Source organism: Mesoplodon mirus, assembly GCF_964341445.2.
Source record: "Mesoplodon mirus genome assembly, chromosome: 16".
NCBI classification, from domain to species: Eukaryota; Metazoa; Chordata; class Mammalia; order Artiodactyla; family Ziphiidae; genus Mesoplodon; species Mesoplodon mirus.
The window spans coordinates 44,012,249-44,032,584 of record NC_138992.1 but is presented as its reverse complement, the minus strand read 5'-3'; the positions used below and the strand labels follow the sequence as shown (position 1 = coordinate 44,032,584).

The following is a 20,336-nucleotide window of genomic DNA, read 5'->3' as shown; positions in this document are numbered from 1 at the left end:
TTGGTTTAAAATTATTTTCCCTTAAAACTGTAGATATTGTTCTACTATTTTCTGGCATTTACAGTTGCAAGAGAAAAATCTGAGGTCAGCCTAACTTTGCGCCTTTATAAGTAACTTGCCTTTTCTGTCTGGGATACTTGTAGAATTTTTTATTTATCCTTCCAATTAAAAAATATTACCAGGATATGTCTGGGTGTTGCTTTCTTTTCATTAAATTTTAATGGTACCCTGTGAACTTTTTCAATTTGCAGATCTAGCTCCTTCTTCAATTCTGGACATTTTTCTGAAGTTAGCTCCTTATAGTTTCAGCTTCATTTGCTTTGTCCTCTGTTTCAGGTATTCCTATTCTACCGTAGATTTTATCTCCTGGGCAGGTGCTCTAGGTCTCTCTTCTCTTTACTTGATTTCTTTTCCCTTTTTTTCTGCATGAAAATTTCTCTTGTTTTGCGTTAACTTCAGTAATTCCATTTTGTGCCCTATGAGGCTTGCACATTTCTGTTATCTCTGTCAGTTTCCTGATACTTTTCAACCTCTCTGGCAATAGCTTCTTTATCATTGAGCATAGGTCTTTAGGCTCCTGTGTGATAAGATAATCAATCCTTACTACCTCATCTATTTCCACCGCTATATTCAAGAGGCGGCATTTTCTCAATTACTTAGTTGTCTTTCTTCCGAACTGCGGTATTACGACCTTGAAAATAATAAACAGAACTTAATTCCCTAATGTTTGATTGAATCAGGACAAATATTCTCACTGATAATTATTCACGGTTTTATTGAAATTTTTTTTAATTTTTCCTTCTTACTTTTGAATAGTACTTAGCAATGGGACCAAAAGTGGTCCCGTTAAAGTAGATGCTCCGAAGTACCGAACAAAACAAAACAAACGTCCAAAACAGTTCCCCTACGTCATCTCTGCCCGCCTCACGTCAGGGCCAATAGACTGGTGTAGCTTTATTGCTGAAGGGGCTGTAGCGCGGATCAATTGCAATGCTGCAAACTTCAGCCTGCTAAGCCAAACCCCAGCACGCCATCGCGCTCCACCCCCGCCCCGCCCCGCCCTGCCGCTCCCTGCCGCGCCCTGCCGCATCAGGGCGGGTCACGGGAGTGCGCACGCGCAGCATCCGGTTCTTCTTCCTCCTCTCTCCGATGACTCAGCTTAGATCCGGTACCGCCTTGAAGGCGGGGCTGGATCCTAACTGCGGCCAATGGCGCACGGGGTGAGGGTTGAAGGGTGGAAGGTGCTCCTAGCCGGTTGTGCTGGTTCCTTTCGGCAGCTGTGCTGGGTTACCTGGTTGTCATGGAGGCAGTCTTGACTGAGGAGCTTGATGAGGAGGAGCAGCTGGTGAGAAGGCATCGCAAAGAGAAGAAGGAGTTGCAAGGTGACGGGGGAATGGGAACCTAGAAGTCGCCAGGACCCAGGGAAGGGTGCGTGGCGGGTCGCTTCTGGGAAATCTTGAGGGGTATCTGATCTGGATCCTCCTAAGCTCCAAAGTAGCCAGTGGTCTCTTCCCTCCCGCCTTTCCAAGGTCCCTTAATCCCCCAGACCTTCAGAAGCTTCCTCTTCTCCGGTCCGCCGCGTTCCCCCTACCCCGCGCCGCCGCCCGGGTGTGGGTGGGTTTCTGAAAACACCGCGAAGCCACCGTCTTGGACCCAGACCCCCTTTCCTGTCTCCCCTGCCTGTTCCTACCCTACTTGCCGACACTTGCCCTACTCGGTGCGTTTTGAAATATCTCACCTAAATTTTGAGGACTCGGAAGGGGTACTTGAAAGATTTAAAATTTTACTTTTTTTTTTTTTTAAGTTTTTCCTCCTCCCACACCAAACAAACTCACGGTTATGTTAATAATTTTTTTCTTTTCTTTTTTTTTTTTGAGGGGGTGTCTTAGCTTCATCTGGACCCTTCTCTGTAACTATCTGTTGTGTAATTACTCTTGCTTTCATAATTACTTTTTCTATACTCTTCTCCGTTTACCATCCCCTTATTGTTACTATTTCATATTTTTACTTAATCCCTGGGTTTATGACTTAATGGTTTTGGTGGCTTTTCAGCCAAAATTCAGGGTATGAAGAATGCTGTCCCCAAGAATGACAAAAAGAGGAGGAAGCAACTTACTGAAGATGTAACTAAGTTAGAAGCAGAAATGGAACAGAAACATAAAGAGGAGCTGGAACAATTGAAGCTGACTTCTAAGGAGAGTAAAGTAGGTGAAGTAATGTTTCTTTTTGTCTACCTTTGAAAGCAACTGCCACTTCTACTACACTGTTTATTATATAAAATCATAAAATCGGAGGGAAAGAAGTCACTTAGTCACGCTCATGCCATCACTTTTCATTGATATTTTTCCAACCAGGTTTACATGGTAGTGTGTTTTTTAAGGAAGGCCAGCAAAGAAAAGTCCACTATCTTAACTGTTGCCCCAAAGATGAACAGATTGGTAAAATGGACTAGAGGAAGCTTTACCAAATGAAAGTTGGAAGACCAGTCTCCTAGTCTCAGAATTGCCATTAACTAGGATTGTAACCTGGGCAAATTTACTTAATCTTCTTGAGCATAAGTTCTTCACATATCATATGATACAAATACTACTGCTGTTTAAGCACAAGATTTTTTTAAAGAAATGGGATAACAAATGTGAAATCATTTTTTAAGTTAAAAGTGCTTTATGAACAAGTTGTAATAAATGGAAATTTACTGATGTTTCTTGGGTAAATTGTAGCATGTTAACTGTCATCATTTTAGCTAATATTTATTTCATCATTGTAGCCATACACAATGTGTTGTATGCCACACACTTTGTTTAATATATTAATTTTCTCATAATTCTCATAATAACACACTATGAAGTATTACCTCTGAAGTAAGTGTAGATAATCCCATCTTTCAAATGGGAAACAGACTCAGAGAGATTTAAAACTTTGTTCTAAATTTATAACAGCCATTGAGTACCACAGCCTGAATTCAAAATGACAGCTGTCTTACTCCAGAATGTGAATACTGAATTCTGTTATAATTTTATCTAGAGTGGTAGCTTATTACATGGGTTTTAGATACCAAAGATCATAGACTCCATAACCTCATTCTCATTATTGATAGTTAGAAAGTTCTTATGTCTATGCAAAATTTTATCTACCATAAATAAATTTTATTTTATTTGGTTCATTTTTGGTCTGCTGTTGACAGGGAAAACAGCTTGTCTGTACTGATTTACAGTTATTGTATTAAACATAGTTTTATTTTCTTTAACTTTTTTTTCAAGAGCCTGGCTTTCCGTGACTTTTATTTCCAAGTAACAAGGCATGATGCTCTAGGTGTTTGTGTTGTTACGATCCTGGTATTCCTAATTGTCTCCCTATCTTTTCTATTAGTGAGATAGTTTTGTTTGCTCTCTCAGGCCTTTCAATTTTGAGATTTCTTTCCTAGGTTTCCAAGGACAAAAATGTTTAATTGTTAAGCTACATATTGTGCAACTGTTAAAATACAAACTCTCATTTTACTTTATCTTTTTTTTCTTAAACTGAAGCCTGTTTTCTTTCTGAATGTCACCTGAATTCTTTTGTCACTGCTTTCTCCTTTTTTTTCCAGATGCTTTTTTGTATCTTGCCTCTTGTCAGTATGGCAGTTTGTAAAATTAGCACATTCCTGTGAAAAATATAAGAATCCTAATTTCACTAAAGTTGATAACTGCTCTTTGAAGTCTTAATCTGATTTTGATATTTTGATCATTTGGTCCATAGCCTTAGGGACTGCTGACTCTGGTATTAGAGGCCTTGATATGTTTCATGTATGTGTCATACTAAAAACTAGCTTAACTTATACTTGTGGTAATAAAATATTAGCTACTAATCCTGATAGTTGTAAGTCTAGCATTTTATTCTTTAGCAAACACAAAACAGCCATTTGGTGATTAAGATTAGTTGTAATATCTTAACAATAATTATAGATTAAATTTTCTACCTAAAAGTTTTTCAGTTTGTAGATGGGAAGGGATAGAAAAATCTCAACTTCCTACCGGGGTCAAGAAGCAGTGCTCATCAGGTTCTGGCTAATTAAGATAGAGAAAGGCCTTTGCCACCACATTTGAGGTTATGAAAGTAGTAATGACAGAACCTTACATATACTATAAGTATAACATTTAGAGAAGGGAAGGGTGGAATGCTGAATGAGTTGTGGCCCTTATAGGAAGTATTTAGATGAATGGAGTAGGCATTCTAAGAAGGAAGGAAACCATGCAGGAATGAGCTTTGTCTTTGAAGAGCTATAAGGAAAGTTCCTGGGAATCTGACAGTTCTCCCTTAAATACAGAGAAAGTAGACAGAACCGTGTCTCATTTAGTATTGTGCTGTATCTATTGCTGTTACTCAAATTTGAATTGTGGGATGACACATATTTGTGACTTTTGATAATAATTTAATAATCTAATACTTTGAATAATAACTTAAAGGTCATTAACTTGTTAATGTTTTTTGTTTCCCTCAGGTAGATTGTGTTGCTGTCAATATTTCAAACTTGGTTCTTGAGACTCAGCCATTCCGGATATCAAAAGCACAAAAGAGACGGGTATGAAAGTCACCTAGTGTTTGTTAGTGCTGTGTGTGTAATACTATCTTAGGTGTTTTATTGGAAGTGAATAGAAAAAATACGGAGTTCCTTGCCAGAGGACCTGAAGTAACATTTATTAGGCTTTAGATTATATGAAATCTCATTTAGTCCCGACAGTAATCCTGTGGAGTAGGATTTCTTATCCCCACTTTATAGAGAAGAAAATAGCACTGAAGCAGTATAAAATAACATGTCCAATTTGCAGTTCTCATAGGAAGGTGGGGCTAGGAAAGGGGGTGTGCAAAGGATTTTTTTTTTTTTTTTTGCTGTACACGGGCCTCTCACTGTTGGGGCCTCTCCCATTGCGGAGCACAGGCTCTGGACGCACAGGCTCTGGACGCGCAGGCTCAGCGGCCATGGCTCACGGGCCTATCAGCTCCGCGGCATGTGGGATCTTCCCAGACCGGGGCACGAACCCGTGTCCCCTGCATCGGCAGGCAGACTCTCAACCACTGCGCCACCCGGGAAGCCTGCAAAGGATATTTTTTACAAATATATTATTCCAGACTTAATAATTCAGAGTTTGAAGAGTGTAAGCCCAGGTGATACTGATATATAGCTTTGGTTAAGAACTATGGTATTAAGTGGTAAAATAAGAATTTGAATCTAGAAGTTAAGCAAGATATAAAAATATCAGAATTATGTAGTTATATATGTGTTGGTTAGTTGTGATGAAAATTCAGAGAAGGAAAAACTCATTGTGCTGTGTTACATAGTTGGTATTTAAGGAAATATAGTTATTTAGTTAGGATATTTAAAGTCAGTGAAACAGCATGCACAAAAACAAATATGAGATTGAAATTTTGCATGATCAAAGAGCTGTAAGGAAACTGATTTATTGGACGTAATAAGTTTATGGTATCAAAATTATGGGTGTGATATTACGGTAAGGGCTTTTTGAAAAAGAACAAGGGGTTTAAATCCAACCTTTCTTTCCCAGATATTGTTTTATTAACACTTGATGTTTTCTAGGATTTAAATGTTTAAAGTAGCTTTGCATCTTATAATTTAGTAGTACATAATTTAATAGAGCATGGAATTTGGTGTCAGTCAGAGGGAGGCTTTAATCCCATTGTCGTGGCTTTGGGTAAGATTCTTAACCTTTTTAAGCCTCAGTTTCACATGTATAGAATGGGGGAAAATAATACCTACTTCATAGAGTTATTGTGAATATTAAATAATTTACTGTTTCCAAAACCCTAAAACAACATTTTTACTATCATTTGGGTCAACAAATGATAGTATTGTTCACTGTGTTAAATACTGCATAGTACACCTCTTAAGGAATTCAACCTAAGACAAGTTTTTTTGTTTGTTTGCTTGAAAGTTGCTTAAGTTGCAAATTGTCAAACATTTCTCATACTATTGTAAAATTTTGTTCTTGAGTAATTATTATAATTGTGAATTTCATAGACTGATGAAATTTAGGTTTCATGGTATTTTGGAGGTTATTTAGTTCACTAACTCTATACTTATGATATGTATTCTGTTATAGCCTTATTATTGTCATCTATTTTCTATATATCAAAAGTGAAAGGCAGAAGTTTTGCTTGGCAGAAACATAACAAAATATTTGTTGCAGTTGCCTCTACCTAGTAGTTGCTATATCTTAGAGTAGCAACTATTTAATTCTGGCAAACATGACACAACTCTTTCCTGTCCTTATCAACACTTGTTCCCCCTAGCTGGTCCCTTAGGCAACAAAACAAACTAATTCCCTTACCGTTCTCAAACATTTTGTTACTTTTCTCCTAAAATATTGCATAGCTGAAATGCATACCTTTTCCAGCTATACTCTCAAAAAATGTAGTATCTTTTATAGTCAGCTGCTTGGCAACACTTCTCTGCTGAGTCAACACTTGGCAGAGAAAACACCCTATAAGTAATGCCCAAAGTTTCTTATTGCTTTGTTATATTAATAGGATTTTGGGACAGAAAACACTGAAAGTTTATAGTATTTAAGAGAATGGAACCTGAAGACAGGGTAGATAATTGGGTATTAGACTTATGCCGAACCACTTTTTTTTTCCCCCAGAGGCACCAAGGAATAAAAAGTCAGTTAACTAATGATGTTATCTTTGGGAGAGATACAATTCTCTGGTAGAAAAACATGACAAAACTTCATGAAGATTTATTATTGGAATATTGTAGAGCAAATCCCGTATTTTCAATCTAGAAAAGCATGTGGAGTATTTTATTTACTTCAGAGAACTTCAGTGAAAACTTATTGGTATGGTGGAAAGAGCCCCAAGTAGAACTTAGAAGAACTGGGTTCCAAAAATATGAAATTTGAGAGCTGGAATGAGATCTAGTTCAATTTCTTTATTTTATAAATGAGAAAGCTGAGGCCCAGGTTGTCTCAGTGGCATGCTGAAAGTTTAATACAACCCCTGCACTAGTACCCAGCTCTTAAGATTTCTCTTCAGAGTTGTTTTTGCTGTATTACTATACTATTACTACATGACTCTAGTTTTACTGACAATGTATTTATGATTTATGTGCTATTTTCATCGTACATATATTTTCATTAGAATTTATTGGTGTCATTCTACCTCCAGGACTAGGGTTGTAGAAAGGAAGGTGCCTCATGCCACTGGAAAACTCTGCATGGTTGGGAAAACAATCCAATGTGTTTCTCACCTAGTGCCCTGAAAAGGAAATACAGTTGCTTTGTAATATTGAAGCAGAGCATGAGGGAAAAAATGAAATGACTGGATTAGTATTTTAGAGGTTTAAATTAAGGTTTTACAGATAGTATAAAGTTCCACTCTTCCAGTAACTAGTACCTGACATCATTAACTCCAGCTCCCATCTACTCCAACTTTTATTCTGATTCAGGTGCCTGGATAGAAGGAGCTCTCTGTGTTGTCCTTGGTCCCTACTCTGCTTCTAACCAGCTGTATGGCCTTTGGAAATCTTTCTGCGTGCTGTTTCCTCAGAAGAGGAAAATGAGGGGTTTTGGATTAGATGATATTCAAGGTGCTTATCCTTCCTCTCCCCTCTGAAAATGTTTTTTATAGTCTTTAAAAAAGTAACAGTGCCATCTTGTGTTTTAAGATTTTATGCCACTGTGATCCACAGTTGTAGGTATGCAGTGAAATAAATTGTTTCATGGTATTTCTGGCATGGTTGGAGTTGGGAAGAAAAAGCAAATAGGTTTATGTTTTATTAAGAAGATAATACTGCTTTTGATTCAGGTAACTTAGAAATCACTTTAGGTTTATCTGGCACGGCACATAACAGGCATGTAGTAGAAGCAGGTGGCATTAAGTGAAATTGAAATTTGCCTTTCCATTCACATCTTCTGTCCTAAGGAAAGGTTAGAGCTGGGGAAATAAAAATCTTTACCTTTTCCTTCTTTTTCTTGGTTTATCTAAATCCTTCACTGTAGTTTGCTACCAATATCAAGATTTATATTGATAGAATGTAGTTTAACTATTTTTATTCTCTTAAATTGAAAAGCACTTGCTCCCAGTATACAAGTAAAACATACCATAGAGAGTTAGAAAGATGTTCACACACACACACATGCAGGCACACACACAAAGCAAAATAAAACTTATTTTGTAATCCTACCATCCAGAGAAAAGCACTGTAAATATTTTGTGTATATCCTTCTAGTGTTGTTTTTTAAACTATGTAGGCATAGACTTAATATATATTAACTGTATACCATCTTTTTTGCCCCCCAACCTCATCTCTTGACACTTTTCTCTGGTACTCTAGCTATATGAACCGTGTTCAGCTGTGAAACATATAGTGCTTTCTGTCTTTTTCCTTGCTATTCCAAGTGTCAGGAGTTTTTTCTCTTTTTTCCCAACCTTCCCACTCTACTTCTTATCCACCCTTCATGTCACAAATCTCTCATTACCCTCTCCCCATCACATTATAACATTTGAATAAGGAAAGCAAGCTGCAGAGTGTAATGTATAATAGGACTTTTGTTAAAATACTGTTTTCTGTACATTTTCTATGAGTACATCTGTATTTATTAAAATACATAGAAAAAAAATCTAGAAGGATACACATCAGACCTCTAGAGCAGGCACTGGGATTGGCAGGGGAACTTTAGATTATCTGTAATATTTTAACTTTTTATAGCGAAGAATATTTTTATCTGTTACTTTAGTTAAATGTGTGTGTGTTTGTATGTACACATTTTTTTTTTTTTTTTAAAGCTGGATATATAGAGCTCCTATACCCTTCTAAAGACCTTAGCCATTTAATGCCTCGCTGGTGAGCTGGTGATTTAGCACATTAAGACCTCACTGGTGGAGTGATAAGTTAAAAAGTTTGGATTAGCTTGGACTTAAGTATGACAATGATGTTGCTTTAAGGCCTAGGACAACTCAGTCCTAAGATAGTACTTTGAAATCGGTAAGTAAAGTTTTTAGATACTTGGCATATAGTTTTTTTTTTTTTTTTTTTTAAAGAAGATGTTGGGGGTAGGAGTTTATTTATTTATTTATTTATTTATTTATTTATTTATGCTGTGTTGGGTCTTCATTTCTGTGCAAGGGCTATCTCTAGTTGTGGCAAGAAGGGGCCACTCTTCATCGCAGTGCTCGGGCCTCTCACTATCGCGGCCTCTCTTGTTGCGGAGCACAGGCTCCAGACGTGCAGGCTCAGTAGTTGTGGCTCACGGGCCTAGTTGCTCCACGGCATGTGGGATCCTCCCAGACCAGGGCTCGAACCCGTGTCCCCTGCATTAGCAGGCAGATTCTCAACCACTGCGCCACCAGGGAAGCCCGGCATGTAGTTTTTAAGTGGACTTCAAATAAAAATTTGGGGGCTTTCTTTTTTTTTTTTTTTTTTTTTTTTTTTTTTTTTTTTTTGCGGTATGCGGGCCTCTCACTGTTGTGGCCTCTCCCGTTGCGGAGCACAGGCTCCGGATGCGCAGGCCCAGCGGCCATGGCTCACGGGCCCAGCCGCTCCGCAGCATATGGGATCCTCCCAGACCGGGGCACGAACCCGTATCCCCTGCATCGGCAGGCGGACTCTCAACCACTGCGCCACCAGGGAGGCCCCTGGGGGCTTTCTTTTGTCGTAGTACAGAGATAGGTGCTGTACACACAGATGAGAAATAATATTTGCCTTTAAAGGAGTTCACAATATAGAAAATTCTACAAGTGATGAGATCATCAATATGAATGCTTGTGGGAGAAGGGAGAAAAATGTTTTTGAGAATCTTATATTTCATCCCCATAATAAATGTAAATTAGTCCTAATTATTAGGAATTAACTTTCCTACACTGTCCTCTTCATAGGACAAAAAAGCTGCACTGGAAAAGGAGCGGGAAGAAAGGATAGCTGAAGCTGAAATTGAAAACTTAACTGGAGCTAGACATGTAGAAAGTGAAAAACTTGCTCAAATATTGGCAGCTAGACAGTTGGAAATTAAACAGATTCCATCTGATGGCCACTGTATGTATAGAGCCATTGAAGATCAACTGAAAGAACAGGACTACAGTCTGACTGTGGCTGCCTTAAGAAGTCGGACTGCTGACTATATGCAAAGCCACGTGGAAGACTTTCTGCCATTTTTAACAAATCCTAATACAGGAGATATGTATACTTCAGGTAATTTATTTTTCTTTACTATGTCTTGTTGTGGTTGTGGTGGTTGTTAAATAAAGTGCCTCCTGGAACTGATAATAAAAATAACCTGAATGGTCCTTATGGGGGAAAAGAATCTCAACATCTGGGCAAAATTATTTTCTATAACTTTAATAGATACTAGCACATTTTGGTTTATTAAGATCTTTTAAGTACTTAACTATTTTGTAGTTAATTAATCTTTTATATATTAATCGTTTATATAAGATAGGAATAGGATTCATTATTAATATTTTAAAAAGTGTGTTAATAAGTTCTATTTCACAAAGTTAAGCTTTGACTAGTCTCTGGAAGTATAGGGCCTGAAGACCACCAGTATAGAATGATTAGGAAAACTAATTCCTCCTTTTATCCTGTAGTTTGGGAGATTTAATTTTATTCTCAATAAGCTATGATATTCAGGCAAAATTTGACTTTGCAAAACCAAAAACAGATGAGTTAATAATCTGCCTTATTATTGTCTATAATACCTTTGATAGTTGGGAAGGTAAAAAAAAAATGTACAACTAGCAAATAAAGGAGAGAGCAAGTGAAAATCTGAAAAAGTTTCTTAAAGAGAAAGGGGAGTAAGGGAGAAAATTAGTCCTTGAGATAAGTCAGCAGGTGTGTCAGTATCTACTGGGAGCAAGTCATATGGCCAGGATGTATTGAAGAGGGAGGGGATGGTTAAGGTTGACTTGTTTAATGGAGTCCCCAACTGCTAGTTGTAGGGCAGTGGAGAGGAGGTGGCAACTCAGCATGGTGAATCAGAGAAAAAGTCAAAAGACTTAATTACCTTCATTCCTTTAGACAATATTTATTGAAGGCTACAGTGTGGCAAGAACTACTCTAGGCACTATTCTGAGCAATGGATCTGAGACAGTGACTGAGACAGATACACAGGACATATTTTCTCCTAGATGCCCATAATTCTTTCCCCTTCCTCTAAACAGGAAGTTAGAGGTGTTAGTTTCCCATGTTAACTTTCTGTATAAAAGTGTGTATGCTCAAAATATGCCATTAAACTCTGCAATTAGGTCTTTTATGTCCTCTCAGGACTGATGTAGGAAGACCTTTCTTTGGCTAGAACTGATACTGATAACAAATAAAGTAAACGTTTCCAAAACATGTGAAGGCACTATTTGATGCTATCACTGGGAAAGGAGTTTCAACTCATTTTACTTTTACTCTGATTCTCTTCTCACATTTCTTACAGTGTCTTATAGTGAACCTGATATTATAAAGGATGCATTTTTAGTCTTTCAGCATATTCTTTCAGATGCAGATTTGGACTTTAAAATGTGAATATGGTGGCAATTTTGGGGTCATTGCTTGGGTCAAGAGACAGGTAGGATTGTAATGTAGTTGAGGTCGCTGGGCCTTAGGCTGAGGGAGAGAAGCAGAGATTTATTGCTTTGCTCTTCGATGGAAAGTTTGAGTGAATTAAGTTTGGATTGGGAAATGGATTAAATTCTAAAGAATATAGGTAGAGAAGGAGGAAGTTCATAACTTGGGCAGTTTCATCAGAAAGTGTGGGAGGTACAAAAGGGATCTAACATGAGTTCTAAAAATTATTAAGTACTATATTCTGATCTATTTTCTGCAGAAGAGTTTGGAAAGTACTGTGATGATATCATAAACACCACTGCATGGGGAGGTCAGCTTGAGGTAAGTTTGTTATTCATAGTGGCATTGTTAAATTATTTTTAAAAATCCCTTCTGTAGTTTTCAGACATATTTTTCAGATGATCCAAATTTCCCTTTCAAGATTCCTTTTCTTTATATATTTGCTGTTTCTCTACTGATGAAGCATTGAAAAAGGGAGTTAATATTCTTAGGCCTTTAATTTAAGTATGTACCTTTGGGAACTGAAGCACTATTTCATTTTAAATAGCCCAGTGTTTGATCATTGTGTTGCTGAGGCTAGTGTTGCATCTGCCTATTTCCATTTGTGATATTGCTACTGGCCGTGTATTTGAATTTATGGACATATGAAAGTGAAGATTTTACTCAAGTACAGTAAAATTTACCCAAGTGGCTCAACTGATGAAAATCACTATTGGAAAAGTAACATCTCTTACCTCAGAAATAGAAAACAATATTTTAATGTGAGAATACACATCAAATCCTCCCACAATACATCAATTACAATTGTGTCTTGAGTTCCTAGTTGATACTTACTGACTTGAAAGCAGTATTTGATGCATTAAAATTCACTTGTAAGAAAACAATATATTTAGTCACTTGTAGGGAGTTAATCACGATTTTTTTTAAGCTCTAATTATTTATCTTACTGTTAACTTTGTCTCATTAAAGCAAAATAAAACACCTAAGTGGTCCAAGTGGTGATAAGATAGCCTGGGGTATTAGAAATCAGGGAGTAAGAGGGAAAGACTTGGCGCTAGGTCGTGGTTTGTTTTTTGTTTTTATTTTTGCGGGTACGCGGGCCTCTCACTGTTGCGGAGCACAGGCTCTGGATACGCAGGCTCAGCGGCCATGGCTCACAGGCCTATCCGCTCCCCGGCATGTGGGATCTTCCTGGACCGGGGCATGAACCCGTGTCCCCTGCATCGGCAGGCAGACTCTCAACTGCGCCACCAGGGAAGCCCTAGGTCGTGGTTTTTCCTTGTACTTCTCAGTTTTGTGACTTTGGGGGAGTCAGCCAACCTCCTGAGCTCCATTTTCCTTACTGAATGGGGATAATAAAACCCCTATGTGTATATGGTAGGCTATTTGTGGATATGAAATAAGGCAAAGAGTATATGCATGGAAGTTTGTAAGCTAAAGTGCCAGATAGATGAATCTAGCAGTATAATTAATATTGTGTAATTATGATTAGTCATCTTAAATAGTTTGTGGCTCTGACTTTCACTTCAAGAACTATGTTGTTTGGAGATATGACATAATTGCTTCTTCGAAGTCTTTTTCTTAGCAGTACTATATTTGTACCTCTTCTGAGCCACCAGAGGGAACTGTGTCCACTTGTTTTGTATGCCTCTCCTGGGTCTCTGAAACTGGGGAAGGTTAGCTTTGTGACTACATTAGGAGTAATTAAAGATGCTTGAACCTTTTAATAAGAATCTCAAATTAATTTGAGTTCTAGAGACCTAAGTGACTCTTTTTAAATTGAGAAAAACCTTTTAAAACATCTTTTGAAGGATATTTTCTCATAAATTGTTTGTGAATTCATTTGAAATAAGAGTTGCTGTTTTCACAATGGGGTACATTTAAATTATTAAAGAGAAATTCTTTGTATGATTTCTGCAGACTTAGATGGGATATTAAGATTTCCAGAGCTTGTTTTACACCCTCCATTCCATGCTAGCTTTTAAAAAATGTTATTTTAGGTATAAGAAAAAGGTGCCTCAAAGGAATATTTTACGAGATGGAACATAGGATTAAATTTGCTACTGTGTAGCACAGAACCTTTTCCATATTCTTGAATTAATTTCTTACCTTCGTTTAAAATTTCCTAAAGGTCCATGTTCTGTTATAGTGGGGCAAATAAACAGATCAGGGCATTATGACTGAAAACTGTTAAATGATTAATTTGTGTATGAACTTGAGCTCTAGAGTCAGACTTCTCAGTTCAGTTGCAAGTCATTTTGTTTCCTTGTGCTTGACTTCTCTTAACCTTTCTCTACCTGTAATTATAGTCTTTAAAACGTATAACAGTAGTACCTGTTCCGTAAGGTTATTGTGAGGATTGGATGCATTAATACACATAAAGCACTTAGAGTGCTTGGTCAAAGTAAGTCTAAAAAAATGTTACTACCAATATTCATTATTAACTATTATTCATCCAACTTTAAGCTCTAATTTTATATCATGTGGCATGAACTTAAAATTGTATGTTAATCAGTTGGAAATTCATGAAAGGATAGTACAGTTCATAACCTAACTCATTCTACTCATGCCTTGAAAACTATAGAGCAGTTGTTCTCAACATTAGTACAGTAGAGTCATCTGAAAAGCTTTTTAAAAAAATAAACCTCCTATTCTTTCCTGCTTCCTCTGTCCTTCCCCCAGCTCCTCTCAATTGTAATTGATTTGATCTGGTGCCTGAGTAACAGTATTTTTAAAAATCCTTTATTATGGAAATTTTCAAGACATATTCAAAAGTAGAGAGACTAGTATAACGAACTCAATTTACTCATCCCCTTGCTTCATTAACTATGGCATAGATATTTCCAAAAAGCTGTTGTACATCCAGGGCTTGAAACTTATGCATTTGGTTTAGTAAACATTATATTTATTTGATTTTTAATAAATATGTATTAAGTGCCCACTATGTGCCGGGCTCTTGGTGTACATTAAGGAGCAAGAGTAGATCCCTGCTTTGACTGGGAACAGTTATTCATGCATAAATTCAGTAGTTTATGATTTGAATAAGATTTACCTCTTTATTTCCCTTACTAATATATATATATATTTGTTTGTTTGTTTTTTGGTTTTACATTTTCTCTTTTATAGCTAAGAGCCCTGTCTCACATTTTACGAACACCCATAGAGATAATACAGGCAGATTCTCCTCCTCTTGTAGTTGGTGAAGAATATCCAAAAAAACCATTAATACTTGTGTAAGTACCTAGAAATTCCTACTGTTAGTATTTTTCATGATTAAGACAAAAAGGATTATGAAAAAAATTTAGGTTATAAATGTTGATTAATCAAAACAAGTCATCTTCAGCAGCATTAATTATGCTTATTTTATGTAAAAGGCAATTACAGAATTAGAAGGCATTGACAAAATATGTGATTTAAATACTTGTTTAAACCTCTAGTGATTTAATCTTGTATATGAGTTAAGAATAAAGTCATCTCTAAAGGTTACAAAATTTTAGGATTAGTTCTCATGTTGTTCTGGTTTGACAGTAATGCTAAAAGTTTCAACAGGTATAAAAGCTGAAATACATTCATGTTGCCTGATTGTTTATTCCTTAGAGATTTTTTTTTCATATTGTAAAAACATGTTACATAATTGAGAGTTCTCTGAAACAGCATGGAGAGTTTGCCATTGGCTTTAGTGTTCATTAGCTAAGCCTACTAAGGTAGTCATTAATGGCTTGGGTTTAGGTAATAATTTAAGCTTGTTGAGCACTCAGCACCTCAGTTTTTCCTTTTTCACTCCAATGATTGTGTTTTACCTGACAAACTCAGCAGACAGAGTTATTGAACCAGATCTTACTGACTGCTGATGCTTTTCAAATGGTGTTGAACTTTTAAGTAATGAAGTCTATTGAATGATACCCTGTGAAGTGATTAATTCAAAATACTTGGTTTTATATACATAATAAACATTTATATACAATGAATTGAATTACTTTTATCTAAATTACTTATTTCTCCTTTTTTTATTTCAGTTATATGAGACATGCATATGGCTTAGGAGAACACTACAATTCTGTTAAACGGTTGGTGAACACAGCTAGTGAAAATTGCAGCTAGTCTATAAAATGTTGCTGTTATGTTTTAGAACAGTGTGCTGATCTGAGTATTAATACCAAGTGTTGGATTGTTCTAAATGTTTCTGAAAAAAATAACTACCTTAAATCAGTTTTATGGCAAAGCTACTAACAGGTTTTTAAAAAATGTGTCAAAGATAAACTTTCACCAGTGTCCCCTTAGTGGTGTTTTAAAAACACTTGTAAGTCCCTTGTGGAGAACATCATTTATAGACCAAGATGGTACCCTGTTTGCTGATATTTTTATTAAATATAGGATCCTGAACATTCTGTTCTGCGTTGAAATAGTTAAAAAAATTTTTTCTCCCTATTACTGAAAGCTTTCAGTAACCGTGTCAGTGTAATTTTTCTTGAAGAAGTGAAATGACTCAGTCTCTTTGACATTGCAATAATGTGGTGATGGTGATAGCAAATTTAATGAATGCTTATAACTGAACGTGATTTCAGTAACTTTGGTGTTGATGGGATTAATGCTCTGAAGCTTTTTATATAACCCCATCAAAGTGCAGCTAAGAAGCTTGCTTTAATAAAGAATTTAAAAATATTTATCCAGATGGGAATCAGTTGTTATGTTTTAAGAAATGAGACAAATTCATAGGTAAATATGTTTCCAATCAGATTTAAACCTCTGAAGAAGTACAGATGTCTTTTATTTGTATATAACTTAAAAAGACTCAGCAGATTATTGCCTTTCTAATTCATTTCTTATTTCTTTCTGTTTCTTAACTTCAGAATGGTTGCACCATCATCTCTTGATTATCTTAACTATAAATTTTTATATCTTTGTTGTATTTTCTCCATCACTACTCAGCTACTTTGCTTTACTTACAGTCTTTTCCACTAAGAAATAGTTTTTAGTTTCTCTTATTCTTTAACTTGTGAAAATTGAAGGAGTAGCAATATGAAAGGGTCCAAGGCCAAATTTACTTCAAATTCTTCCTCTTTTACAATTTGTCTTACAAGATCTCTCCCTTTGCTTCATTCTCTAGGATTAGAGAATGCCTTTGTTAACTTATTTTGTTAGCCTTATTAATGTCACCTTTCCTCGAATATTTGAGAATATTTGTCTCAAGTATTTGGGCATTTTTTATGTGGCTGAAAGCCACTGTTGAGCCAAGACTGTCTAATAAAATCAGTACAATACTTTTCAGTTGTATGATTTGTCTAGCTCAGATTTTAGGTTACTTGTAACAATATTCTAAGAAGATAGTACCCATATGTACAAATGTGTCTGATAATTTGTTATGTAATTTGTTATAAAAATGAGACCTTTCTGGTTTGATCTGTTTTTCTCAAATAAGAAAATAACTAGTAAGATTTTGCATCAAGTTTATAAAATTTGAATTTTTGAATTTTTTCTCCATGAATGCAACTAATTTTTATAAGTAAATATTGGGTTTTATAATATTAAAAACAGGGTATCAGTATCACATGCCCAGCAGGTGACTGTGTGGGAACCTGGCAGGAGCTGTTGTGGTCATCTAGAGCAAATAAGTACTACCTGAAGGTATTCAACTGCCAAAGATTAAAACCATTCTGCTTGCCAAACAAAATATATTCTGAAGGCTGCTTGCTTTGAAATCCTTGATCTGAATTTTTTGGGGGGTCTGAAATTTATAAAAGAATGAAATTGTAAAATACTAAGCAGCTTGGCTTTATTTTGAAGTAATCTGTTACTTTAAAAGAGAAGCATTAAGAAGTAATAAAACAAGATACAAAGAAATCTAGTTACTATAAATTCCATCTATATTTAAAGTATTCTAAAATAACTTATTGGTAGCTATTTTTTTTTCTAGCAGGATGAGTAGAATTTTCTTGATTGTAGATATATTTTTTAATTTTTATTATTTTTTATTTTTTAAATGGCCAATATGGTAATGAACAGGGTTTGTATGGTCAGCTTCTCTTCTTTCTTAAAACTTGAGATAAAAATTATATTAGCTGTAACCTAAATACTAAAATTAAAGTCTTTAAAAAATGGCAGATGTTAACTTAATAGCAGCATATACTAATTTAATTTGCTGTATGATGCTGGTCTCTTAGGGAAGTTTGATAAGCTTTCTTTTGTCCTAACTCAGAAAAGTATGTGTCAGAGTTCTGGAATATGTCTTTAGCCAAGAATTTTATCCACTTAAATATGTTTTTTTAACTTATATAAAGCAAAAAAGAATGTGTGTAACTATAGTGAGCAATAAAATTTTGTTCATATTATCTGATGTTTGCTAAAAGAAAAATAAAAGTTGAATGAATTAAATCAACATTTGTTCAAATTGTTATTCTTTAATAATTTTAGAATTTAGAAGTAGAGAAAACTTTTGTTTTAGAATTTTATTCAGCCTTTATTTTGTCCTCATATATAATTGAAAATAATAGTCACAGATTCTAATATTTATAACATTTATATTATTTTAAAATAATGAAAGGCAAATTAATTAGAAAAATATCTAAAACTCTTGGGTGTTAAAGAAGAAAAGAAAAATGAATAAACATTTGTGTGTAAGAATATGAAGCAGTAAGAAGGAAATCTGTGCAAATTAGTTCTGCCACATATTTGTTAATACATTGTCTTGGTATAGGTTGTCATGAACTAGCTGAAGGACAGTTTTTTTCTGAAAATTTAGTTTGTAATTTCATACTGTTTTTACTTTTACTGAACAAATGAGAGAGAGATGTTTCTTCATGTCCGTGTGTTTTTACATACATTGATTCTTCTAAGTCTTGTTTGAAATATAGCTTTCTCTATCTTATGGAAAAAGTGGAACTCACAGGGTTTCTAATTCATTTTTTAAAGTAAGTTTTAGAAACATCAGTTCTTGTTCTTTACCCCTTCTTGTTCCCTCCTGTAAGGCCTTTGAACTGACATTCGGAGTTGGGTGCAACATGCTTCAACCTAGCTTACTGTCCTGGTCTCAGCTTGAATAGCACTGACCTAGGTAAGCTCCCCAGAGTTCTCCTACCTGGGCTGGGTTAGGTACCCCACTTGATGCATGTTGCTTTCTAGTAACTATACACTTAGAATTAGTTATTTACATTTAGTTGTTTATTATTGTTGTTGTTATTATTTCCCCTTAGTCTTTAAGTGCTTAGAAACAAGGACTTGCTGATTACTATTAAAATATCTAGCACATTGCTTGGCCTATATATTAAGTGCTTAATGTTTGTTGATAGTTGTAAGATCAGCTGAGGGGATAGGATATGACTCTGAGGAGTTTCATTAGGCTAATGGGCCATTAAGAATAGAACAAGACAGTGACTTAGAATTCTGCTTGCTCACAGAAGGGCTGCTTTCTAATTTATATTACCCTTGGATGAATTCTTAAGTCTTCTGGTTAGTTGAAAGGAAGAATGGAACCCAAGAGAGCTTTCTTTTTTCTTAACTCCTGATAGTGTGAGCTTTCTTTTTTCTTAACTTCTGATAGTGTGTTACAGTTAATTTACCTTCATGTGTCAATTAGGACAATTTGATTTTAACGAATCTAAAAAATATAATGGTCCTCTAAAATAAGTATATGGACCAAAAAAAAGGAAAAGAAAACCTTGGTTAATATACTGACCAGGAAGAAGATTACAGTTGTCTTATTTCAGTGTAATCAGGATGACTAGTATACCTTACTGAAACAAATTACTGCCTTTGTACAAGCCTGCTGAATTTATTATTTTTCTGAACAGGAATGACTTATAATCTTTCTCCTGATTTTGCTTAAAATACGAACCCCTGCCTTCTGTAAGGACTAAATAAGTACACTTATATAAAGAATTTAGTACACTGCCTGACACAGTAAATTCTCAGTAAAGGTAGTTATGTTTTCTTTTGTACAGCTTCACATAGACATTTAAATCAAGATCTTCACCTTTTGTTAAATGTAAAGTGTGCAAGGACTACTCTTGGGGCTGATAGAAGGTGCTAACATATGCCTCTTGCACCAAGGGCTTGTCTCCCTGCTGTGTGTTAGGTTGAAGTAGTGGTGGATAAGGAAGAGGATAGTGGAGCTAAGGTCCAGCAGGGGTTGGTATGCCCAATACCCTGTTTTCATAGATAATGGGGATGAGACTTGAAGAGGTTAAGAATGAATAACTTGCTAAACCATACAGCTAGTAAACGGCAAGGCTGACCATAGAAGGCAGGCCTTTGAGAATCCAAAACCCTTTAAATCAAAACTTCCATTTCCATATTTAAACAGAATACCAAGAGAAATCCAATACCCTTGTTTATTACAGAAGAGAGAATTACAGTAGATTTCTAATACATGAAGCATCTGCTTATGTTTGGAAACTTCTACCTTGGGACTATCTGTGCCCCAAGTCTCAGACCACATTTTAATCACAAAATAAGCTTGCCAAAACAAATCAAATAAGTATTGGTTTCTGCCATAAACTGTATTTATGAACTCCAGTTTTCCATGCTTTTTTGTAGCATTCAAAGCCTTTTTAATTTGTCATAGGGACCCCTATAAGAGTAGGAATTACCCAGGTTCTCCGTATTATAGAGTATTAATAAATGGAACAAGCCCTCGCTGTGTTAATAAAATTAGTGAATTTTTTTTACTTTAAGGTCCTTGAGATTCTAGAATGCTATATGGTTTAGCATTCTTATAGCACTTTATACTTCCACAGTAGTTTACAGTCATTAGTTAGATATTTCTCACACATCTCAGTGGAATAGTTTGGTATTC

The 20,336-nt window shown here is 35.7% G+C and overlaps 1 protein-coding gene across 2 annotated transcripts; it reads left to right on the top strand.

Annotated features, from left to right (window-relative positions):
- The first annotated feature begins 1,214 nt into the window (after window positions 1-1,214).
- On the top strand, window positions 1,215-17,897 carry OTUD6B (OTU deubiquitinase 6B). 2 transcript variants are annotated; one of them, XM_082600978.1, is made up of 7 exons: window positions 1,215-1,382; window positions 2,053-2,208; window positions 4,485-4,561; window positions 9,871-10,183; window positions 11,805-11,866; window positions 14,672-14,778; window positions 15,562-17,897. In XM_082600978.1, exons 1-7 carry the CDS (start codon window positions 1,301-1,303, stop codon window positions 15,644-15,646), a joined length of 882 nt encoding a protein of 293 aa, XP_082457104.1. In that variant the 5' UTR covers window positions 1,215-1,300; the 3' UTR covers window positions 15,647-17,897. The 2 variants fall into 2 exon arrangements, with proteins under 2 accessions (XP_082457104.1, XP_082457105.1); XM_082600979.1 differs by lacking the exon at window positions 4,485-4,561 and having other exon boundaries at window positions 2,053-2,204.
- The last annotated feature ends 2,439 nt before the right edge of the window (window positions 17,898-20,336 follow it).